Source organism: Macaca mulatta, chromosome 10, assembly GCF_049350105.2.
Source record: "Macaca mulatta isolate MMU2019108-1 chromosome 10, T2T-MMU8v2.0, whole genome shotgun sequence".
Classification (NCBI taxonomy): Eukaryota; Metazoa; Chordata; class Mammalia; order Primates; family Cercopithecidae; genus Macaca; species Macaca mulatta.
The window spans coordinates 114,706,060-114,725,148 of NC_133415.1; the positions used below are offsets into that span (position 1 = coordinate 114,706,060).

Genomic DNA, 19,089 nt, shown 5'->3' on the forward strand with positions numbered 1-19,089 from the left:
CTGAGGAGCGGCCTGGAGCCGGGGGCACCTTCTGGCTTCCAGCAACTGATGGAAATTCAAACCATGACGTGTTCAGTCCTTGGAGTTCCAAAGTCACAAAAGGCGGGTCCCCGGCGGGCATGGATGCGTTGCGGACGGCCGTTTTCAGAGCAGGTCAGGCAGCACAAATGGTTGAGCAATGCAGAGGCAGAAAAGGTCAAGCCTGGGCCTCTGAAACCAGGACCCCGGGGGCCTCCATTAGAGGAGGAGCAGCCTCGCTCTGCCCTTCACCAGCCACGGAGACCTGGGGGCTATGGGCAGGGCCCTAAATGCCAGCCATTCCCTGGGGCATGCGGCCACCACCCAGCAGAACCGCTCCTGTGCTTGTTCCAGGGGTGCAAGGGCAGATCCACAGAGGAGCGTGCAGGGCCCCACGTTCCCAGGGATTTGCAGGCAAATGAGCTGCCATTGACACAGGGGCAGACACGCCTTTTCTTGAATGGTCTGGAGAGTAACTGTTTGCCTCTGGCTGCCGGAAGGTCTCCATGGCAACTCCGAAACGCTGCCATTGTAGGACAAAAACAACCACAGACAAAACACAAGCTAGCGGGTGTGGCCATGTCCCAGTAAAACTTTATTTACAAAAGCAAGGGACAGATTCGGGCCACAGGCTTGTTGTCGAACCCTGACTTCACCTAAGCAAAGAGGCTACATTGGTGTCATTTTGGGAATATTTGAAGGAGGAAGAGTCTAGCATCGCAGACGTCATAAGTATGAGGTCAGTGCCTCATCACCACCTGCCTCAGAGAGCTGATTAAAAATCTCACACACAGCAGAGGTGGCGCAGGCCTATAGCTCCAGCTACTTGGGAGGCCGAGGCAGGAGGATCACTTGAGCCCAGGTGTTGGAGGCTGCAGTGAGCTATGATCATGCCACTAAACTCCAGCCTGGGCAACAGAACAAGACTGTCTCAAGAAAAAAAAAAAAAGAAGAAGTCACACATAGTATTAGCATTGAATTAAAAAGTAAATCTCTTATGAAACTTTGTGTGCCACGTGCCAGGCCTTGTTCATTATGTTTGCACATTCATGCATTAATTCATTTCACCCTGCACTGGGCACTCCCTATGCCAGGGTGTAGGACAGCTACAGCGAAAACCAAAGCAGTCACAGCCCCTGCTCCTCAGAGGTTAATCTACATATTTAAAATCTGTAAGGCCAGGCATGGTAGCTCACTCCTGTAATCCCAACACTTTGGGAGGCCGAGGCGGGCAGATCACCTGAGGTCAGGAGTTCAAGACCAGCCTGGCCAACATGGTGAAACCCCATCTCTACAAAATACAAAACTTAGCTAGGCATGATGGCAGGTGCCTGTAATCCCAGCTACTCACGAGCTAGGATTACAATGAGATACCATCTCACACCAGTTAGAATGGCAATCATTAAAAAGTCAGGAAACAACAGGTGCTGCAGAGGATGTGGAGAAATAGGAACACTTTTACACTGTTGGTGGACTGTAAACTAGTTCAACCATTGTGGAAGACAGCGTGGCAATTCCTCAAGGATCTAGAACTAGAAATACCATTTGACCCAGCCATCCCATTACTGGGTATATACCCAAAGGATTATAAGTCATGCTCCTATAAAGACACATTCACACGTATGTTTATTGCGGCACTATTCACAATAGCAAAGACTTGGAATCAACCCAAATGTCCATCAGTGACACACTGGATTAAGAAATTGTGGCACATATACACCGTGGAATACTATGCAGCCATAAAAAAGGATGAGTTCGTGTCCTTTGTAGGGACATGGATGCAGCTGGAAACCATCATTCTCAGCAAGCTATCGCAAGAGCAGAAAACCAAACACCACATGTTCTCACTCATATGTGGGAAATGAACAATGAGATCAGTTGGACACAGGGTGGGGAACATCACACACCGGGGCCTGTCGTGGGGAGTGGGGAGGGGGGAGGGATAGCCTTAGGAGATATATCTAATGTAAATGATGAGTTAATGGGTGCGGCACACCAACATGCACATGTATACATATGTAACAAACCTGCACATTGTGCACAGGTACCCCAGAACTTAAAGTATAATAATAAAAAAAAGTAAATGTACATATTTTATTTCTGTGAATGTTGGTTTTTCTACCAAATTTTTCTATGATGAGCAGTTGTTACTCATTTGCGGATGTATAATTCTCTGTTCCAAATGAAAACCATGAAAGTGACCTCTCAAGACAAGCAGGATGTGGGGCTGAGAGGCTGCCCCCAGGGGACCAGCACAGCCTCAGCACCCCTTTCCACCACTGGTGACCTTGGGCAGGTTGCCTCCTGGTGCCTCAGTTTCATCACCTGCAAAACAGGAACAATAATAGAATCCCCTCTGCCTCCTGCTCCCGAAATGCTGTCATTCTCTTTCCCTGGGGTTGTTACCAGCATGAGCCCAAGGAGCCCCCTGTCTGGGACAGGCCTGTCTCCTGTGAGGGCCCGCAAGCTTCTCCTCTCTGCCCCTGCCCACTGCCAGCTGTTTTGCATTTCTGCTCTTGCAAATGTGGATTCTCTTGGTGCTTTGGAGGCGTCTGACTGGCCGCCCCTGGGACTTCTCCCAAGCCAGTGTCCTGTGGGCTGGCCCCAGCCGGGGACAGCAGCCAGTCCTGAGAGTGTGGGCTGCAGGGCCCATAGCCCCACCCACACCAAGCTGGCGGGAGCTGTCATCGGGGCCTCCACCGGGGATTGGATGTTTGGGGCATGAGGATTAGCACGATGGCGACTCACTGGAAGGGGTGCAAGGGTGCCAGGGGCTGGGCTCTCTCATGGGGCTCCCAGTCCTCGGGGTACCTGGAGATCATGGTCGTGGAGCGTGGGAATCACCAGGCAGCTGCTGAGAACTGGTAGGACGTGGGACAGGGTGTGCCCTGTGCTCTCCCTGGGGCTTCTCTGGCAGCTTCTGCCTCTTCCTTCTCTCCTCTGCCCCCTTCTTTCTTGACGAAATGCCTGCCTGCGCTGGAGTCCTCACACCCACCAGCCAGAAGTCAGCTTCATCTGAACCTTGTGCCCCCCGGTCTCTCGGCTGCAGGCACAGAAATCCACCCTTAGCCTTGGTCATCACAGCAGCAGGTGGGCACCGACCCTGTGCCAGGTGCTGCACTGAGTGCCCTGCCTGTGCCAGCGCACCTGACCCCACAGCCTCCTGAAGAACGGGGTCCCTCCTCCCCGTGTCACAGAGGGAACCACCTTCCTGTGGGGAACAAAACTTCCCTCCCACTCCCTCCCACGTGGCCGCTTGCCGTGTGGCAGATGTGGGACTTCCCCCTGAGGACAGGACCACCGTGGCCCCAGCATCGGTGCCTTGGAGGCCCAGGGTCTTGCTGGACATTATGTGGATGGAGCCTGGCCCTCTCAGCCCTGACCGCCCGCTGATATCATAAGGAAACAGCTGGGTGGGTTTTCCTGAAACACTGGCTATGCTGCAGGGGTCCTGCCCAAAGCCTCCTCTTGAGAATGGTGACCTTCCCCTGAGAACCTCACGGTTTCTGCCTCGGAGCTGGGATTGTGCTGGAAGGCCCTCGTAGGAAGACAAAATCCTCCCACCTCTCGGGATGGGTGCACGGCTGAATTCTAGATTACGGTCGCGGCAAGAAATCCCATTCTGATGCTCTTAAAATTCCTCCTTTCCCAAATAGCTGCCATGTCATCCCAAGGGGCCTGAGAGGCTTTCTTTGTGTAGGAAAATCTGAAAAAATTAAATTTAAAAGTCATTATGGCCAGGGTAAGGTTAATAAGAAAATCCTAAACCAGATTTATCGGCGAAGGCCTTCTTTGTGAACCTTTATTAAACTTGCATGATTAGAATAGATTCTTCGTCTAAACTTCACTCAGAAGTCTGCAAGGGAATGGATGCAGAGCACGCCGCGCTGCTCCTCAGAAGGACGATAGCGAGTGGGGAAGCGTCAGACAGGCCCTCGCTAAAACGGCAGACAACACCAGGACCCACCTGGCCATGTAAGCAAAGACAGACAATACAGAGGGTGTGAGGGGCCACGAAATCCAAGGGGCCGGGAGCATCAGGCATGGCTGCTCCACCAGGAGGGTGCCCTCCTGCCCCCACCACTGAAAGAGCCTTGCCCCTGCCGCCTGCAAGGGTGCTGGCCCCACCTTCTGCCTCTGCTGGCTCCAAAGCTCAGGCATCTCTGCAGCTTGCCAGGATCAGGCCCTCTCCACCTCTCCTCTGAACCACAGACATCCAGCTGCACCTGCCTGGCAAGTCCTAGGTCACCCGCCTGTCACCTGGTTGTGGCTGTAGAGGAGGCCGGGAAAGTGGATTTCTGGAAAATAAGGAAGGGAATTCAGAAGGTACAGGGGAGCCAGGAAGCCTCACCGGTGGCCACTATGCTGACCCTGGCAACTTGAATAAAAAGAGAGTGGCTCATTTCACAAGTGCTCAAAAGTCTTGGAAAATCTCCCTTCAGGCGTGGCTGCATCTAGGCTCCACTAGCTCACCGTGACGCTCCCCTGGGCCATGCTTCCTCCAGCCAGTTTTGTTCTCAGGCTGCGAATGGCAGCTCCCACCAACCCGACACCTTCAGATTCATGTGGTTACCATGTCCAGGCCAGACGCAGGGACCACCAGAACTGACCGCTAATTGGCTGACTTAGGTCATTAGCCTATTTCAAACCAGTTATTGAGGCGGGGTCCTCAGGGTTGGAAAACAAGGATCTGAACCATTTTCAGTGAAGGACCAGATAGTATTTTCATCTGTGGTCAGGCTGTCTCTGTTACCGTGACTCAAAGCCACTGTTGGGGCAGGAAAACAGCTACGGGCTATGTGTAAATGAATGGGGCGTGGCTGGGTGTCAATAAAACTTTATTTATAAAAATAGGCTTCCAGCCAGCGCCTCACTAGACCAAGCTGACCAGAGCCCTTCATCCCACCAAACCCTTAAGGAAACTTGGGGTGACATGGCCACAGGACCAGAGCGGCGTGATCCAGGTCAACCCTCCCTCAGAATCCTGAAGGCCAGAAGCTACCGAGGGCTGCCACGTGGCTCCTGGGGGAGGCCAGAGGTTTTCACTCAAGAAAGGAGAAGTGACCCCAAGATTCAGGCAGGCTGCTTTGGGGCAAGGCAGTGTCCCCAGCAGAGGGAATGGCCCAGGGCCAGGTGTCAGACACCAGCAGTGTGTGCTGCGGAGCCTGGCCAGAGCAGTGTCTGTGCATTCATGGCATCTCTGGAGAGGGCTCAGGGTCCTGGCGCCCAGCACATTTTGCAAACTCAGATCCCCGGGGTCAGGGGGATCTCGCAGGGGAGCTCACTGGCCTTGAGTCCTCCACCAGCCACTGCAGGGGTCACCTGCCTGCCTCACTGACGATGGGGTGGGACACCCTCCTCCCTGCTCCAGGCCTGCAAAGCTCCCCCCGCCCTGAGGCCCTCCTGCCACCACCTCTGCTTGGAGATGGTCCCAGCATCGAGTGTGTAATGTGGCCCAGCTGCCATCTTCCCTGAGGACACCAGGGGGACTGTCAGCTCCACCTCACAGCTCTGCCCACCCCCAGGCCCCCCAGGCACCAGGTCAGCCCCTAGACTCACAGTAGCACAGCCCTGGCTGAGGAGGGCTGCCCCCTCCCGCCTAGTCCCTGGCCCTCCTGGAACTTATTCACAGGCCTCAGCGAAGCTCCCTTGAATGTCCCCCCGCAGTGGTCCTCTGCCTGGGACCTGGCCGCCCAGGACCCCACGTGGCCACAGCCCCAGCAAGGGCTGTCCTCTTGCACCCAAGGACCGCAGGGCTGAGATCAGGCACGCAGCTCCCTCCCAGGCGTGTTCTCACCCCTAGAACACATGGATCTCCAACCATGGCCTGAGTCACCCTTGCCATCCCCCAGCAGGCACTGTCTCCCATGCCATGATGCTGTGCAATTCAGAGCCCAGTGCATCCCATGGCGATGCCAGCTCCCTGTCCTGCTGGGGGACGATCTGACACCTGGGCGACTCAAAACATGTGTGATGAAGGGACGACAGAGTGAGCCCCGAAGCTCCCTCCTCTACAGCCAGGTCAGCCTCTCCAGGACTCCCCGGGTACCCAGCTGCAGGCTCTGGGCTCTGGCCACCTGGCTCAGGAGCAGAGACAGCTAGGAGATTCCAACCGACACTGGACATTGGGAGCGGTGGGGGCGGCAGCTGTCCGCTCTGGAGTTTAACAAAGACGGTTCCTCCCAATCCTGAGATGAGATCTTCTATGGCTAAGTGTGGCCGTCGTGTGAGGAAAGGATCCTGCTCCCCAGACATGGCTGAGATCCCACTTTGGGTAAATCCACAATTTTTCTTCCTAACAAGGTGATTGTATCGGGATGTGAGTGCTTGCACCTGCAGGTGACAGGCGGGGCCCTTCCTCCCAGACCCAGAGCTGGGCCGGGCCGTGGGGCTTTCAGCCCCGCTTAGAGCCCCAGGTCAAGAAGCCTGATTAAAGGACTTTCTCTGAGCTTTTGAAATAGAAACGACGCAGTGCTTGTCTGGGATTAAATTGGAATATTTTTCCATCCTTGACAAGGCAGCCCATTGGTGTGGGCTCTGAATTCTTCTGTTGCATCTCCATCCTTTTTCGGAACGTTGACTTGGCTCCTGCCTGGAACGGGGACCAGCATATTTCATTTTTGTGCATTTATATGAAGGCTATCACTCATTCCTTCATTCATTGATGAGAGGACAGGCCTTCGGCCAGCAGGGACAGTCGCCATCTGTATGTCCTCGGACCTTGTTCGCCTGACGTCTTTGTCCACTGGTCTGACGGGGCCTCCACACTCATGACAGAGGCGTGCTGAAGGGGCACTTGTGGGTTGGATGAATCTGCGTCATCTCACAGCCTCCTCTCACACCGGCACTGAGACTGGGCCCAGAACCGACGCCTCAGGGCCTCTGTGTGCTTCTCTATCCTTGTAGGACAGCCAGACACGGTCGGCTGGCTCCCCAGTGCCCGTTTCCCACCCCTTCTCCCTTTCCCACCTCACAAGGCTCCCTTCTTTGGGCTGGTGGTAGCCGTGGGACATTGTCCTGGCCAACGGAGCGTCGGCACAAGTCAGCTGGGGAGGGGCACCCCGGGAAGACTCTTACCGAACGGACAGCTGTGCTTCTCAGGCAGCCAGAGGGCCAGGCCAAGCTGCAGGGTCCTGACCACTGGAGGCGGGGGAAGGACAGAGCCCTGCCCTGATGGGCCTAGTCACCTGCAGCCCTGGAAGGTCAGGCTCCTGTGTTCAGGTTACCCCAGAGCAAGTTTCTGTTCGCTGCACCCGAGGGCTCCTCCCTGCCTCCTGGCTGAGGGCAGGTGCGAAGGTGGCCTGGGTAATGCCCCAGACACCCTGACGGCCTTGTTTTAACTTAGTCACCTCCTTAAAAACCCTATCTCCAAATACAGTCATACTCGGAGGCCTTGGGGGTTTAGGGCTTCAACACGGAAATTCCAGGACACACTATTCAGCCCCTAACAGTGCCCCACACCAGGACACAGGGGCTTCCCACCCAGGGACACTCCCCTCCCAGTGGAAGGGGAGCAGAGCTGCCTGCAGATGTGCACAGCCCTGTCCTGACGCTCCAGCGCCCGTCCTGGGAGGAAGGGTACCTGATCACAGCACTGTCACATCACAGAGCACTGCTCAGCCATCTCAGCTGCATGTGGCAACACAAAGGAGTCCCACAGCCACAGTGCTGAGCAGAAGCCAGACACAAGTGCTGGAAGGTTCCACTCGTGGAAAGAACAAATCCAGATGAACTCATCTTTGATGCCAAAGTCAGCATGAGCTTATAAGTTTCCCACAACAAATCAGAAGTCAGCATGAGCTTATGAGGTTCCTGCAACAAATGGCCACAAACGGGGGCTTGAAACAACAGGAATTGATTCTGTCAGTCTGAAATCACCAGGGTCTTGCTCCCTCTAAAGACTCCAGGGAGAACCCTTCCTGCCTCTTCCAGGTTCTGCTGGCCACCCTGGTGTTCCTGGGCTTGTGGGGGCATCACTCCAGTCTCTGCCCCCATCTCCCATGGCCTCCCCCCTCTGAATGTGTCTGTGTCTTTTCTTTGCGAAATCCCCTCTGCCTCCTTCTTCTGAAGATGCACGTGGTAGCATTTAGCTCCCACCTGGATAATCCAGAAAAATCTCCCCGGCTCAGAATCCTTCCCTCCAGCACCTCTTCTTCCTATAAGGGGGCATTTCCAGTTCCAAGGATTGAGATGTGGCCATATCTTCGGGGCCACCATCCAGCCAGTACAGGTGGAAACTTTGGGACCTGGAAGGGGTCTGGGTCTGGGGTGGGGACTAGGAATGAAAAGAAGGACCCATTGTTGAAGCTGCTCCATCAGTGGTCCTCTGCCGCAGCTGCAAGGCTGACGCACCTGCCGGGCAGGTCTGCACGCCTGCTTCAGTGGGGCCCCGGCAGCCGTGCTACGAAGCACACACTCCTGTGCACCCCCGAGCAGCCTGTCTTCTCTGATTCCTGATCTGGGTGCGGCTGACACAGTGTGTTCTGTCTGTGAACATTCGTTGAGCTGGGCTGACACGGTGTGTCCTGTTTGTGAACATTCATTGAGCTGCACACATACGCTACGTGCACTTCTCTGTACATATTTACACTTAACGTGGGTTTGTAACATTCTTTCCATCCGTTTTGCAGTTTGCAGGGGAGGTCCCCGAAAACCGTGTGGAGACCGTGGTCGCAAACCTCACGGTGATGGACCGAGATCAGCCTCACTCTCCAAACTGGAATGCCGTTTACCGCATCATCAGTGGGGATCCCTCCGGGCACTTCAGCGTCCGCACAGACCCCGTCACCAATGAAGGCATGGTCACCGTGGTGAAGGTGCGTACTCTTCTCGCACCCTGCCAGGCACCCCAGGTTCTGCCACCTGCACACTCCCTGGGACAGTGAAACAGGAGTGATACTTGGTGTAAAGTTAGTGCCCCCCTAATATCCAAGTGCAGAGACAGGTAACCCAACCTGCTGGAGGCAGACACAACCTTCACAAGGACCTGTCATGTGACCTGCAGGGGCTTGGCAGACCCCCCCCCAGAATACCCTCCCATTCCCTTTTCAATGTCTATATATTTGCTGCCACCCCCTACTCTAGTAATGGGTGAATTTCATTATTAGAATTCCCAATGTTAAACTATCTTTGCATACCTGAGGTAGATCCCACTGAGTAGTGAGGTAGTATTTTGTAACATGTTGAAGAATTTGTGTTGCTGATATTTGAAGTTTTTCGTGTCCTTTTCTGGGTGATTTAGGCTTACAGCATCCTCATCTGGGTTTTGCTATCAAGGTTACTGACTAATCTCAAGAGTATTTTTCTGTCCCAGAGACGGGTCATGTGATGCTGTAATAATCCGTCCCCTGAATGTTTGGTCACACTGTGCTGTGAAGACATTCAGTAGCTGCAGATTTTGTCTTTTTGGTGGTGCTTCTTTTTGTTTTGGAGAGAGATGGGTTTGTAACTGCTGGTTCAATTTCTTTGATGGTTTTGGTTAGATGTGTTTTTCTAGAAAAGTGTCCATTTAATCTACATTTTCAAATTTACTTATAAAGCCCTATCATTAGAGTAGTGGTGATTAAGTCTTGTAACCTAACTGTTTTTCTACACTTATAATTCATATTCCCCTGGAAGGGCAGATTGGGAATTATATCGTAACACTTAGTGATCATTTACAACTTCGTGTGAAGGAGTTTAGCAGCTACTGTCCCAAAATAATTTTGAATAGGACTAAGAAGAAAAGAGCAAGAGTACACTGGGCATTTTTAGAGAAAAGGGCAGGGGGTAACAGAAGGGTGAGCTTAAAGCTGGATAGGATCTGCCGAAGCGTAAGGGAAAGCAAGTTTCATTTTGGGTTGGATCATTTAGAAACTTCCTTCAGCGGCCGGGAGCAGAGCTTAACCACAGAAGCTTAAATACTGGAGAGCTTTATTCTGTCACGTGAGAGGAGTCCTGAGGTGGGCAGTTGAGGCCGATGTCACAGCTGCACAATCAACAGAAACCCTGGCTCCTTCTATCCTCTGCTCTGCTGTGCACACCTTTCAGGGCCCCTCATGGTCCAAAATGGCTGCTAGAGCACCAGCCATTACAAGACTTTTACAGGTAGCAGGAAATCAAAAAGGCAGAAGAATGGCTTGCCCCTCCTTTATTGAAGGATCTTCTCAGAACACCTGTTCACATGTTATTGGGCAGAGTTTAGTCACATGACCATTCTTAGCCAGAGAAGACACTGCATAGTATAATTATGGGCACATCTCCCAAACTTCTCCTAAGGAAGAGGGGAGCTAGATGCTAGGGGATCACAGGGGAAGAAAATAGGCTCCTCCAGGATCTGTGTCTTTTCTCAACACCCCAAAGTCATCTTTTTCCTTTTCTTAATAACCCCTTTTCTAAGCAAGCTAGTGAAGACCAGTTCTCCTGAAAAATCTTATAAAATGTCTTCATCATTTTTATTTTATGAAATATTCAAATATACATACAAGCAGAAATAATAGTAAAATGAACTTCCGTATACCCATCACCTAGATTTAATTAACATTTTGTTACATTTACTAAATCTTTTTATTTTGACTGATATGTTTGAAAGTAAATTAACATGTCACAGCATTCCACCCCTAACTCTGTATAAGCCTTCTTCTTCAGGAGAGGCTATTTTTTCACTTTGAAAGATAGTTCTTAGAGAAGAGGCAAAATACACGTTTCACTTCCCCTCTAATTATGAATTTTCAGAGTGAGGCTTTAGCGCAATCGTGCCCCCAGTGGCAAAGTCAGATCTGTGTTCGCAGGGACTGGGCATGGCGAGGAAAGATGTAGGAAACCCTTTCTCCTTTGACCTCGAGCTAGTATTCTAGCTCTGGCCCCTAGAAACCCACAAGGTGAATCGTCAGCCACTTTGCCGGCAAAGTTGCTCATGGGAAGGTGACAGAGACTGGATATGACATGCAGGCAGAGGACAGGAGTGAGCTCTGAGCCCAGCGCTGGCTGGGGCCTTCTTCCCCAGTGAGCAGTGAGCCTCGGCCCGTCTCCTGCTTGTGATTCCAAAGAGGTGTCTCTGACTCCCACAGCTCGGATTCTGTGGCTTCCCAGGAACACAAAGGGCAGCCCTGAGCCCAAGGAGATCAGCACCTGTCTCACCTGCCCTGCCCCTGGAGGACCACTTCTGCAGCTGGAGCACACACAGCCCCACCACCTTCATCGGCGAACATAGATCAGAAAGGGCCGGTACCAAGGAAGAAGGCTGGCTCGATGTGGTGGGGAGAGCCTGACCCCTAAAGACTCCAGGGAAGGTGGCTTCCTGCCCAGCCCAGGGGCTGGTGGCCTCAGCCGTCATGCCCCTGCCTGGCCCTATCTGCGCAGAGCATCACAGCCACGGAAGGTGGAAGAGCACAGCCAACTGCAGGGAAGCCCCAGCATCCTGGGAGAGAATGGGCCTCGTGGCACTGGGCCAGGCCCTCGGCAGGCCCACGGAGCCCTCTTCTGTTCTTCAGAGAGGAGCCACTGGTTCCAAACGTACAGCAGAAACTAGTCTGTGGGGCATGGACTGAGGGTCCCAGGAGGGCCTGGGGGCCGCCACCCCAGGAACTAATTCTTGAGATGGAGAATCATCCCCTTCGGGTTCTTCCTCCAGCTGGGGATGCCTGAGAAGGCCACTGGGAGAACGACTCCCCCGGGGCTCAGCTGTTTGGCGGCCGTCTCCCCACAGCAGGAAGGCCCTGGCTGGCAAGTGGGTGGGGCATGAATTTTGGAGGGAGCAGAGGAGGTGCTGACGGCAGCCAGGTGGACACAGCCGGGCACATTCACTGACCTTCTGCCGTGTGACAGCTTGGCAGCAGGCCACCCTCCACTGAGTTTGTGCCACGTCCTGTCCCCAAGCCATTGGGGTCTCCTGCCCAGCTCCACCCTCCCCTTGTCAGGCCTCTGTCTACATAGTGAGAGTGGGGTTTCCCGAAGCGTGTCTGCAGAATGCTGGTTCTCAGGATGTTGATGAGCACTGCCTGCGAGCCACATGCACAGCTAAGATCTCCCTGTTGCCTGTGCTTCCTGCCCCCCACAGCCAGTCATCAATGGCACTGAGGCCATTGAGGGGCCTGTGAGAGGAAGATAAAACCTCAGGACCCCAAACCCACTATGCCAAAGGGAAGTGGAGCATGGGGACTGAGTCTCGCGGTGCTGCCTCCCTTCTGTGGCCACACAGGTAACTGGGGCTTCACACACCTACCCCAGCTTCTGTGAAATGTGGATCCACTGAGCGCAGAGCAGAGCCTGGCAAGGATGCAGCCACTGTCTCATTGCCGACCCAGACCCCGCTTTTTTTCCTTTCCTCCTTCCCCTCCTGTCTGCTCTTTCCTCTTTAAATATTGAAGTCCTCAAAACTCTCTTTGGGAAAAGCACAGGACACAGATCCCACTGGGACTTGCGCTTCTCCTTCCTGGGTGCAGGCTCAGCCTCAGTGGAATAACCCTGGAATCGATGGAGATCGGTGCGGGCTCAGCCTCGGCGGAATAACCCTGGAATCGACTCAGATCAGTGCGGGCTCAGCCTCGGTGGAATAACCCTGGATTAACTCAGATCAGTGCAGGCTCAGCCTTGGCGGAATAACCCTGGAATCGACAGAGATCGGTGCGGGCTCAGCCTCGGCGGAATAGCCCTGGATTAACTCAGATCAGTGCGGGCTCAGCCTCGGCGGAATAACCCTGGAATCGACGGAGATCGGTGCGGGCTCAGCCTCGGCGGAATAGCCCTGGATTAACTCAGATCAGTGCGGGCTCAGCCTCGGCGGAATAACCCTGGAATCGATGGAGATCGGTGCGGGCTCAGCCTTGGTTGGAATAACCCTGGATTAACTCAGATCAGTGCGGGCTCAGCCTCGGCGGAATAACCCTGGAATCGATGGAGATCGGTGCGGGCTCAGCCTCGGCGGAATAGCCCTGGATTAACTCAGATCAGTGCGGGCTCAGCCTCGGCGGAATAACCCTGGAATCGATGGAGATCGGTGCGGGCTCAGCCTTGGTTGGAATAACCCCGGATTAACTCAGATCAGTGCGGGCTCAGCCTCGGCGGAATAACCCTGGAATCGATGGAGATCGGTGCGGGCTCAGCCTTGGTTGGAATAACCCTGGATTAACTCAGATCAGTGTGGGCTCAGCCTTGGTGGAATAACCCTGGAATCAACAGAGATCGGTGCGGGTTCAGCCTCGGTGGAATAACCCTGGAATCGATGGAATCGACGGAGATCGGTGTGGGCTCAGCCTCGGTGGAATAACCCTGGAATCGATGGAGATCGGTGTGGGCTCAGCCTCGGCGGAATAACCCTGGAATCGACAGAGATCAGTGTGGGCTCAGCCTCGGCGGAATAGCCCTGGAATCGACAGAGATCGGTGCGGGCTCAGCCTTGGTTGGAATAACCCCGGATTAACTCAGATCAGTGCGGGCTCAGCCTCGGCGGAATAACCCTGGAATCGATGGAGATCGGTGCGGGCTCAGCCTTGGTTGGAATAACCCTGGATTAACTCAGATCAGTGTGGGCTCAGCCTTGGTGGAATAACCCTGGAATCAACAGAGATCGGTGCGGGTTCAGCCTCGGTGGAATAACCCTGGAATCGATGGAATCGACGGAGATCGGTGTGGGCTCAGCCTCGGTGGAATAACCCTGGAATCGATGGAGATCGGTGTGGGCTCAGCCTCGGCGGAATAACCCTGGAATCGACAGAGATCGGTGTGGGCTCAGCCTCGGCGGAATAGCCCTGGAATCGACAGAGATCGGTGCGGGCTCAGCCTCGGCGGAATAGCCCTGGAATCGACGAAGATCAGTGAGGGCTCAGCCTCTGTGGAATAACCCTGGAATCGACAGAGATCGGTGCGGGCTCAGCCTCAGCGGAATAACCCTGGAATCAATGGAATCGACGGAGATCGGTGCGGGCTCAGCCTCAGCGGAATAACCCTGGAATCAATGGAATCAACGGAGATCGGTGTGGGCTCAGCCTCGGCAGAATAACCCTGGAATCGACAGAGATAGGTGCGGGCTCAGCCTCGGCGGAATAACCCTGGAATCAATGGAATCGACAGAGATCGGTGCGGGCTCAGCCTCGGCGGAATAACCCTGGAATCGACGGAGATCGGTGCGGGCTCAGCCTCGGTGGAATAACCCTGGAATCGATGGAATCGACAGAGATCGGTGCGGGCTCAGCCTCGGCGGAATAACCCTGGAATCGACGGAGATCGGTGCGGGCTCAGCCTCGGCGGAATAACCCTGGAATCGACAGAGATCGGTGCGGGCTCAGCCTCGGCGGAATAACCCTGGAATCGACGGAGATCGGTGTGGGCTCAGCCTCGGCGGAATAACCCTGGAATCGACGGAGATCGGTGTGGGCTCAGCCTCGGTGGAATAGCCCTGGAATCGACGGAGATCGGTGTGGGCTCAGCCTTGGTGGAATAACCCTGGATTAACTCAGATCAGTGCGGGCTCAGCCTCGGCGGAATAACCCTGGAATCGACAGAGATCCGTGTGGGCTCAGCCTCGGCAGAATAACCCTGGAATCGACAGAGATCTGTGTGGGCTCAGCCTCGGTGGAATAACCCTGGAATCGACTCAGATCTTGCAGGCCCCATCCCTCAGGCCCGGGACGCTTGAAGACCTGCCATGCTCAGGGTAACAAACATAGCCCTTTCCTGATAACCCTGCATCTCCCACCAGAGCCACAGAAACTACAAAGGTGCTGCCACTCCACACCCACAGGCGGGCTGGCACCCACCAGCTGAAACCCAGATGTGAAAATCTGCAGATTTTCAGATTTGGGACTTGGGGTGCATTTTGCCTTTTTCACAGCAGCCATCTTCCCCACTGGGCACAAGGAGGAGCAAACCAAATTCCTACAGCACCGCCTGCTGCACGTGCCTGGAGGGAAGGGATGCCCCGGGCCAGGGGAGGGCCCAGAAGGGCCACAGCTGGTTCGAGTCTTCATGACCCAGAGAACTGGCATAGTCCCTATTTCTGCACATCCCCAGATCTCCAGCACCCTGAAACTGCCAGGGAGCCTCAGGCAAGGTCCCGATGTGATCAGCTACAGTGACTGATTGGGCACTGATACCAGGTGTGCCATCCTCGCCCCATCTCACTTGGTCCTCACGCCCACCAAGGAGCTGCTATTCTTGTCGTGTTTCACAGATGGCATAACTGAGGGCCCACACGCAGGATCACACAGCGGGGACTGTATAAGCTGGGACTGGAACCAGCTCCCTCTGCCATAAAGCCATCTGTTAACCATCCAGGTTCCTCGCTGGCCCTGCCTGTCTGAGCCAAGGTGTCTGTGTGTGTTCAGGACAAGGTTCCACAGGTTTGAAGCTGGCGCTAAGCGCTGGCTGGGCTGTGTCTGCTCAGAGCCCAGTCCTCTTCCAGGGCATCCTGATATGGCCAGATGGCACCGTCTGACTAGCCTGAAACCTTCCTAGTGCCATGAGGAGGGGACAGGAGGCTTGAGGAGGGGTCCAATACCTCCTTAAGCAGCATGAAACTCTGGCCCAGCTGAGAGTCCCCAGCCCAGGGGCCCTGAGACCCCATGATGCCTCTCCCCAGCTGTAAGTCCAAGAGTCCTACAATGGGAAGCTGCTCAGTCGTCAAAAGGAACAAATGTGAGATCCATGTGACACGCGATGGGTCTCCAATGCGTCACACTAAGTGAGATGAGTCAGAACCAAAAGGTGGCCTGTTGCATGCCCCCATCTGCAGAATGTCCCGGAAAAGACAAAACTGTGGGGACGGAAAACCCTTCAGTGGTTTGCCGTCGGGTGGAGAGGAGGGGACTGCAAAGGCACAGCACGAGAGAAGTGTGGAGGAGATGGGACTCTGCTGCACCTTGGCCGCGGGGCTGGTCGTGCTTCCATACACTTGTTAGCATTCCTAGAGTGACTCTTACTGCATGTCAAGTTTCAAATAAATTTTGAAATTTGAGGAGCTCGAGTCTCGAGCACAGACACATGACCCCACAGAGTCATGGGTCATTGTGTCCTAGGTAGCATTCAACAGGAGAACCACACTTTTTCCTTTTTCTTTCATTTTTGTTTTTACTCCCTATAGTGCTTTTCTCTGAAGTTTCAATTTAGAGTCTGTTTAAGGTGCATGTTTAGTCTGGGGATGCTTCATCTTAGAAAACATTTCCAAAATTGGTTTCGCATTTGCTGGTAGAGACATCATCTTTTCAGGCATTCCCTTTCAGAGCAGGGGAGCGGGGTGGAGGGGAGGGATTGGGGAGTGGCGGGTGGTGCGGGAGGCAGAAGGTCAGTACAGGGACCTCTTGGCCCAGCCCACAGGAGACGTCCAGTATCTTGAGGGCATCTGTTCTTAGATTCCCATGCTAGCTCTTTGCTCACTTACCCCTGGCATGGACCAGCCACTTAATCTCTCTGTGCCTCAGTTACCTCAAACATAAAATGAGGCAAATTGTGGGGCCTATGCCCAGCGACTTATGACTCACATTGAAATAGACCCTGGATGTAAAAGATTTGGCACAGTGCCTGGCACAAGGTAAGGACTGAATCAGCGGTATTAGCTGCTGCCATCATCATAACCATTATCGTTATCATCATCATCATCCTCATTGTCGTCATTGTCACTGTCGTCCTGAGCTGGGGAGAGGCTCCTGATCATTCTCCCTGCTTAGTTCCCCAGAGCATGAAGGTTACTTTAATTCCATGAATGGTCCCCTGAGTCCCTCAGAAGAGCAGACACCATATCATGTATGTACACTGCAGACCTGACCAGGTCACTGCTCCTGCCCTCCAGTAGTTTATAGTCTGCAGAGGGGATGGTGAGGAGGAATCACTGAAATATTTTATGTCGGGTACACACTGGAAGCCCCAAATCCAGCAATGCAGCAGTGTGCTCTTTCCTTCTCTAAACCGACTTAGCTTCTGTTTTTAGCCAGGTCCCCCCAGGTGGTGGTAAGCGGTAGACTGGCATCTCTTCCGCCTCCCTTTCCCCACAGTTGTGTCCATGCTCTGGGCTGATGTAGGGCCCTGTGCAGGGGAGGAGAGCACTCCTGGGCAGCTCTCAGAAGTGTCTAGTCACCTCGGTCCTCAGTCATCAGTCACCCAAATCCTGGCTGCATCATCCCTCACTTCTGGGGTCCAGCTTGGCCACTGTCAAAAGAAGTCCACAGGCATCTCAGGCAGGTCATCCAGAGCTGTCCTGCCCCACACTCCCAATTCCATCTCCCTAGCCATACCAGCGGGGGGTGAGGAATGAGCCTTGCCACCTCCCAGGCTGTACCTGAGGTGGACACACAGCTTCTCTGCTCTCAGGTCCCCAAACCCAAATAAGCCATCCGTTACCATCACACCCTCCTCAGGACCCAGCACGGCCTCTTGTCTCCCTCCTCCAGCCGTGAAATTTCATCTCGAAGGAGCAAGGCCCAGGCCCAGGCTCATCCCAGGTTCTTTCTTGTCTCACCCGTGGCCCTCAGTTTTAAAGCTCAAAAGCCAAGAACTGGCCTCTGCCACTTTCCCTTTGGGCAGCGACAGACGTGGCCCTTCCTGTGGGAGGCTCACAGGTGGCAAGAATTCCGGGGAGAGCAGGTGGGAATTCGGGGGAGAGCAGGTCAGTGATGGGGTCCTGGTGCCCTCGGTTCAGGGAACTCCTCCCCACGACAGGGGCACAGAGTGAGACTTTGAATGGAAGCCCCGGAGTCTCCCATCAGAGGGGAGCAGGACAGACGTCCTGGTGTGTCCCCAACTGGCCCTGCCCAGCCGGTGCTGGAGCTCCTGCTCAGGCACACGCCCAGCTGCTCACCTCTGAGTGAAGGGTCATGGCCACATGTGGGCGGCAGCCATGCTGAGCCTCAGCGAGTAGATCCAGCCACCCTAATCAAAACTGCTAGACCAAATTACCTATTGATTTCTCCATTACAAATGTGTTTTATTTTATCTTCCTGTGGGCTTTTATTGGCCATAATCGTCTTTCTGGAAGGCCTCCTTGCTCAGACTGGTGACACGATTTTTTTTTTTTTTTTTTTTTTTTTTTTTTTTGAGACGGAGTCTTGCTGTGTCGCCCAGGCTGGAGTGCAGTGGCCGGATCTCAGCTCACTGCAAGCTCCGCCTCCCGGGTTTACGCCATTCTCCTGCCTCAGCCTCCCGAGTAGCTGGGACTACAGGCGCCCACCACCTCGCCCGGCTAGTTTTTTGTATTTTTAGTAGAGACGGGGTTTCACCATATTAGCCAGGATGGTCTCGATCACCTGACCTCGTGATCCGCCCGTCTCGGCCTCCCAAAGTGCTGGGATTACAGGCTTGAGCCACCGCGCCCGGCCGACACGATTTTTTAACGCATGACATGCAGCGTTATTCCATGTCCCGGGAACATGAGCCAATAAATATGGGAGAAAGACCACTTCCCTCAGGGGCTTGTTCATAGCGCCGCCACGACGTGATGGAACAGTCTAGCCACACGAGTGGCCCCGTCCCAGCCAACTCCTGGAGGGCCTGGGGGAGCAGCTGCAGGCATTGGCGTGGTCAGCTCTCGGGGGGACCCCAACACGATGTGGGTGCAGGTAGACGCTGGGAGCTTGGAGGCATCTGGAGTCCAGAGACAGAGGAACCAAGGCCAGACCTGGAGGAACCTGAGACCCCTGGTAGAACCTTTCAGAGGAGGGTGCTGGGTTATTCTGGATCAGGCGTCCCATCAGACTTGCAGTCAGCTTGGGCCGTGGAAGGTCCTGCACGGTGATAGCTGCAGGTGCGAGACCCCTGTGTGGCGCACACAACCCCCAGATGGTCCTGGGCAATGGTGGTGAACAAGGGGGTGCCCACCCCCTATATCTCCCAGGCACCCATGGGGTACAGATGACCCACACTGGCGCTGTGCTGGGTGTGGGGAGGCAGAGGTACAGGGCACAGCCCCTGCCCCGGGGGTAGCAGAGTCGGGGGAGGGGGTCGTGCACCAAAGCAGTGAGAGGTGACAGTGTGCATCATGGAGCCACGAGGCATCTCACTCTGGACTCAGGGAGGCTTGCAGGGACCACCCCTTCCTTCAGATGGGCACCCTGGGGAGGATGAGGGCTCACCTAAGCATGGTGTCGCGGTGATTGCGTGTCACCC

The 19,089-nt window shown here is 54.5% G+C and overlaps 1 protein-coding gene across 1 annotated transcript in view; it reads left to right on the plus strand.

Moving 5' to 3' along the window:
• CDH4 (cadherin 4) overlaps window positions 1-19,089 on the plus strand; it is a 687,081-nt gene that overhangs the window by 652,325 nt on the left and 15,667 nt on the right. The window contains exon 9 of the mRNA XM_028828556.2: window positions 8,649-8,834. Within this exon, the coding sequence (XP_028684389.1) occupies window positions 8,649-8,834 (186 nt within the window). The remainder of the gene's footprint in view (window positions 1-8,648; window positions 8,835-19,089) is intronic.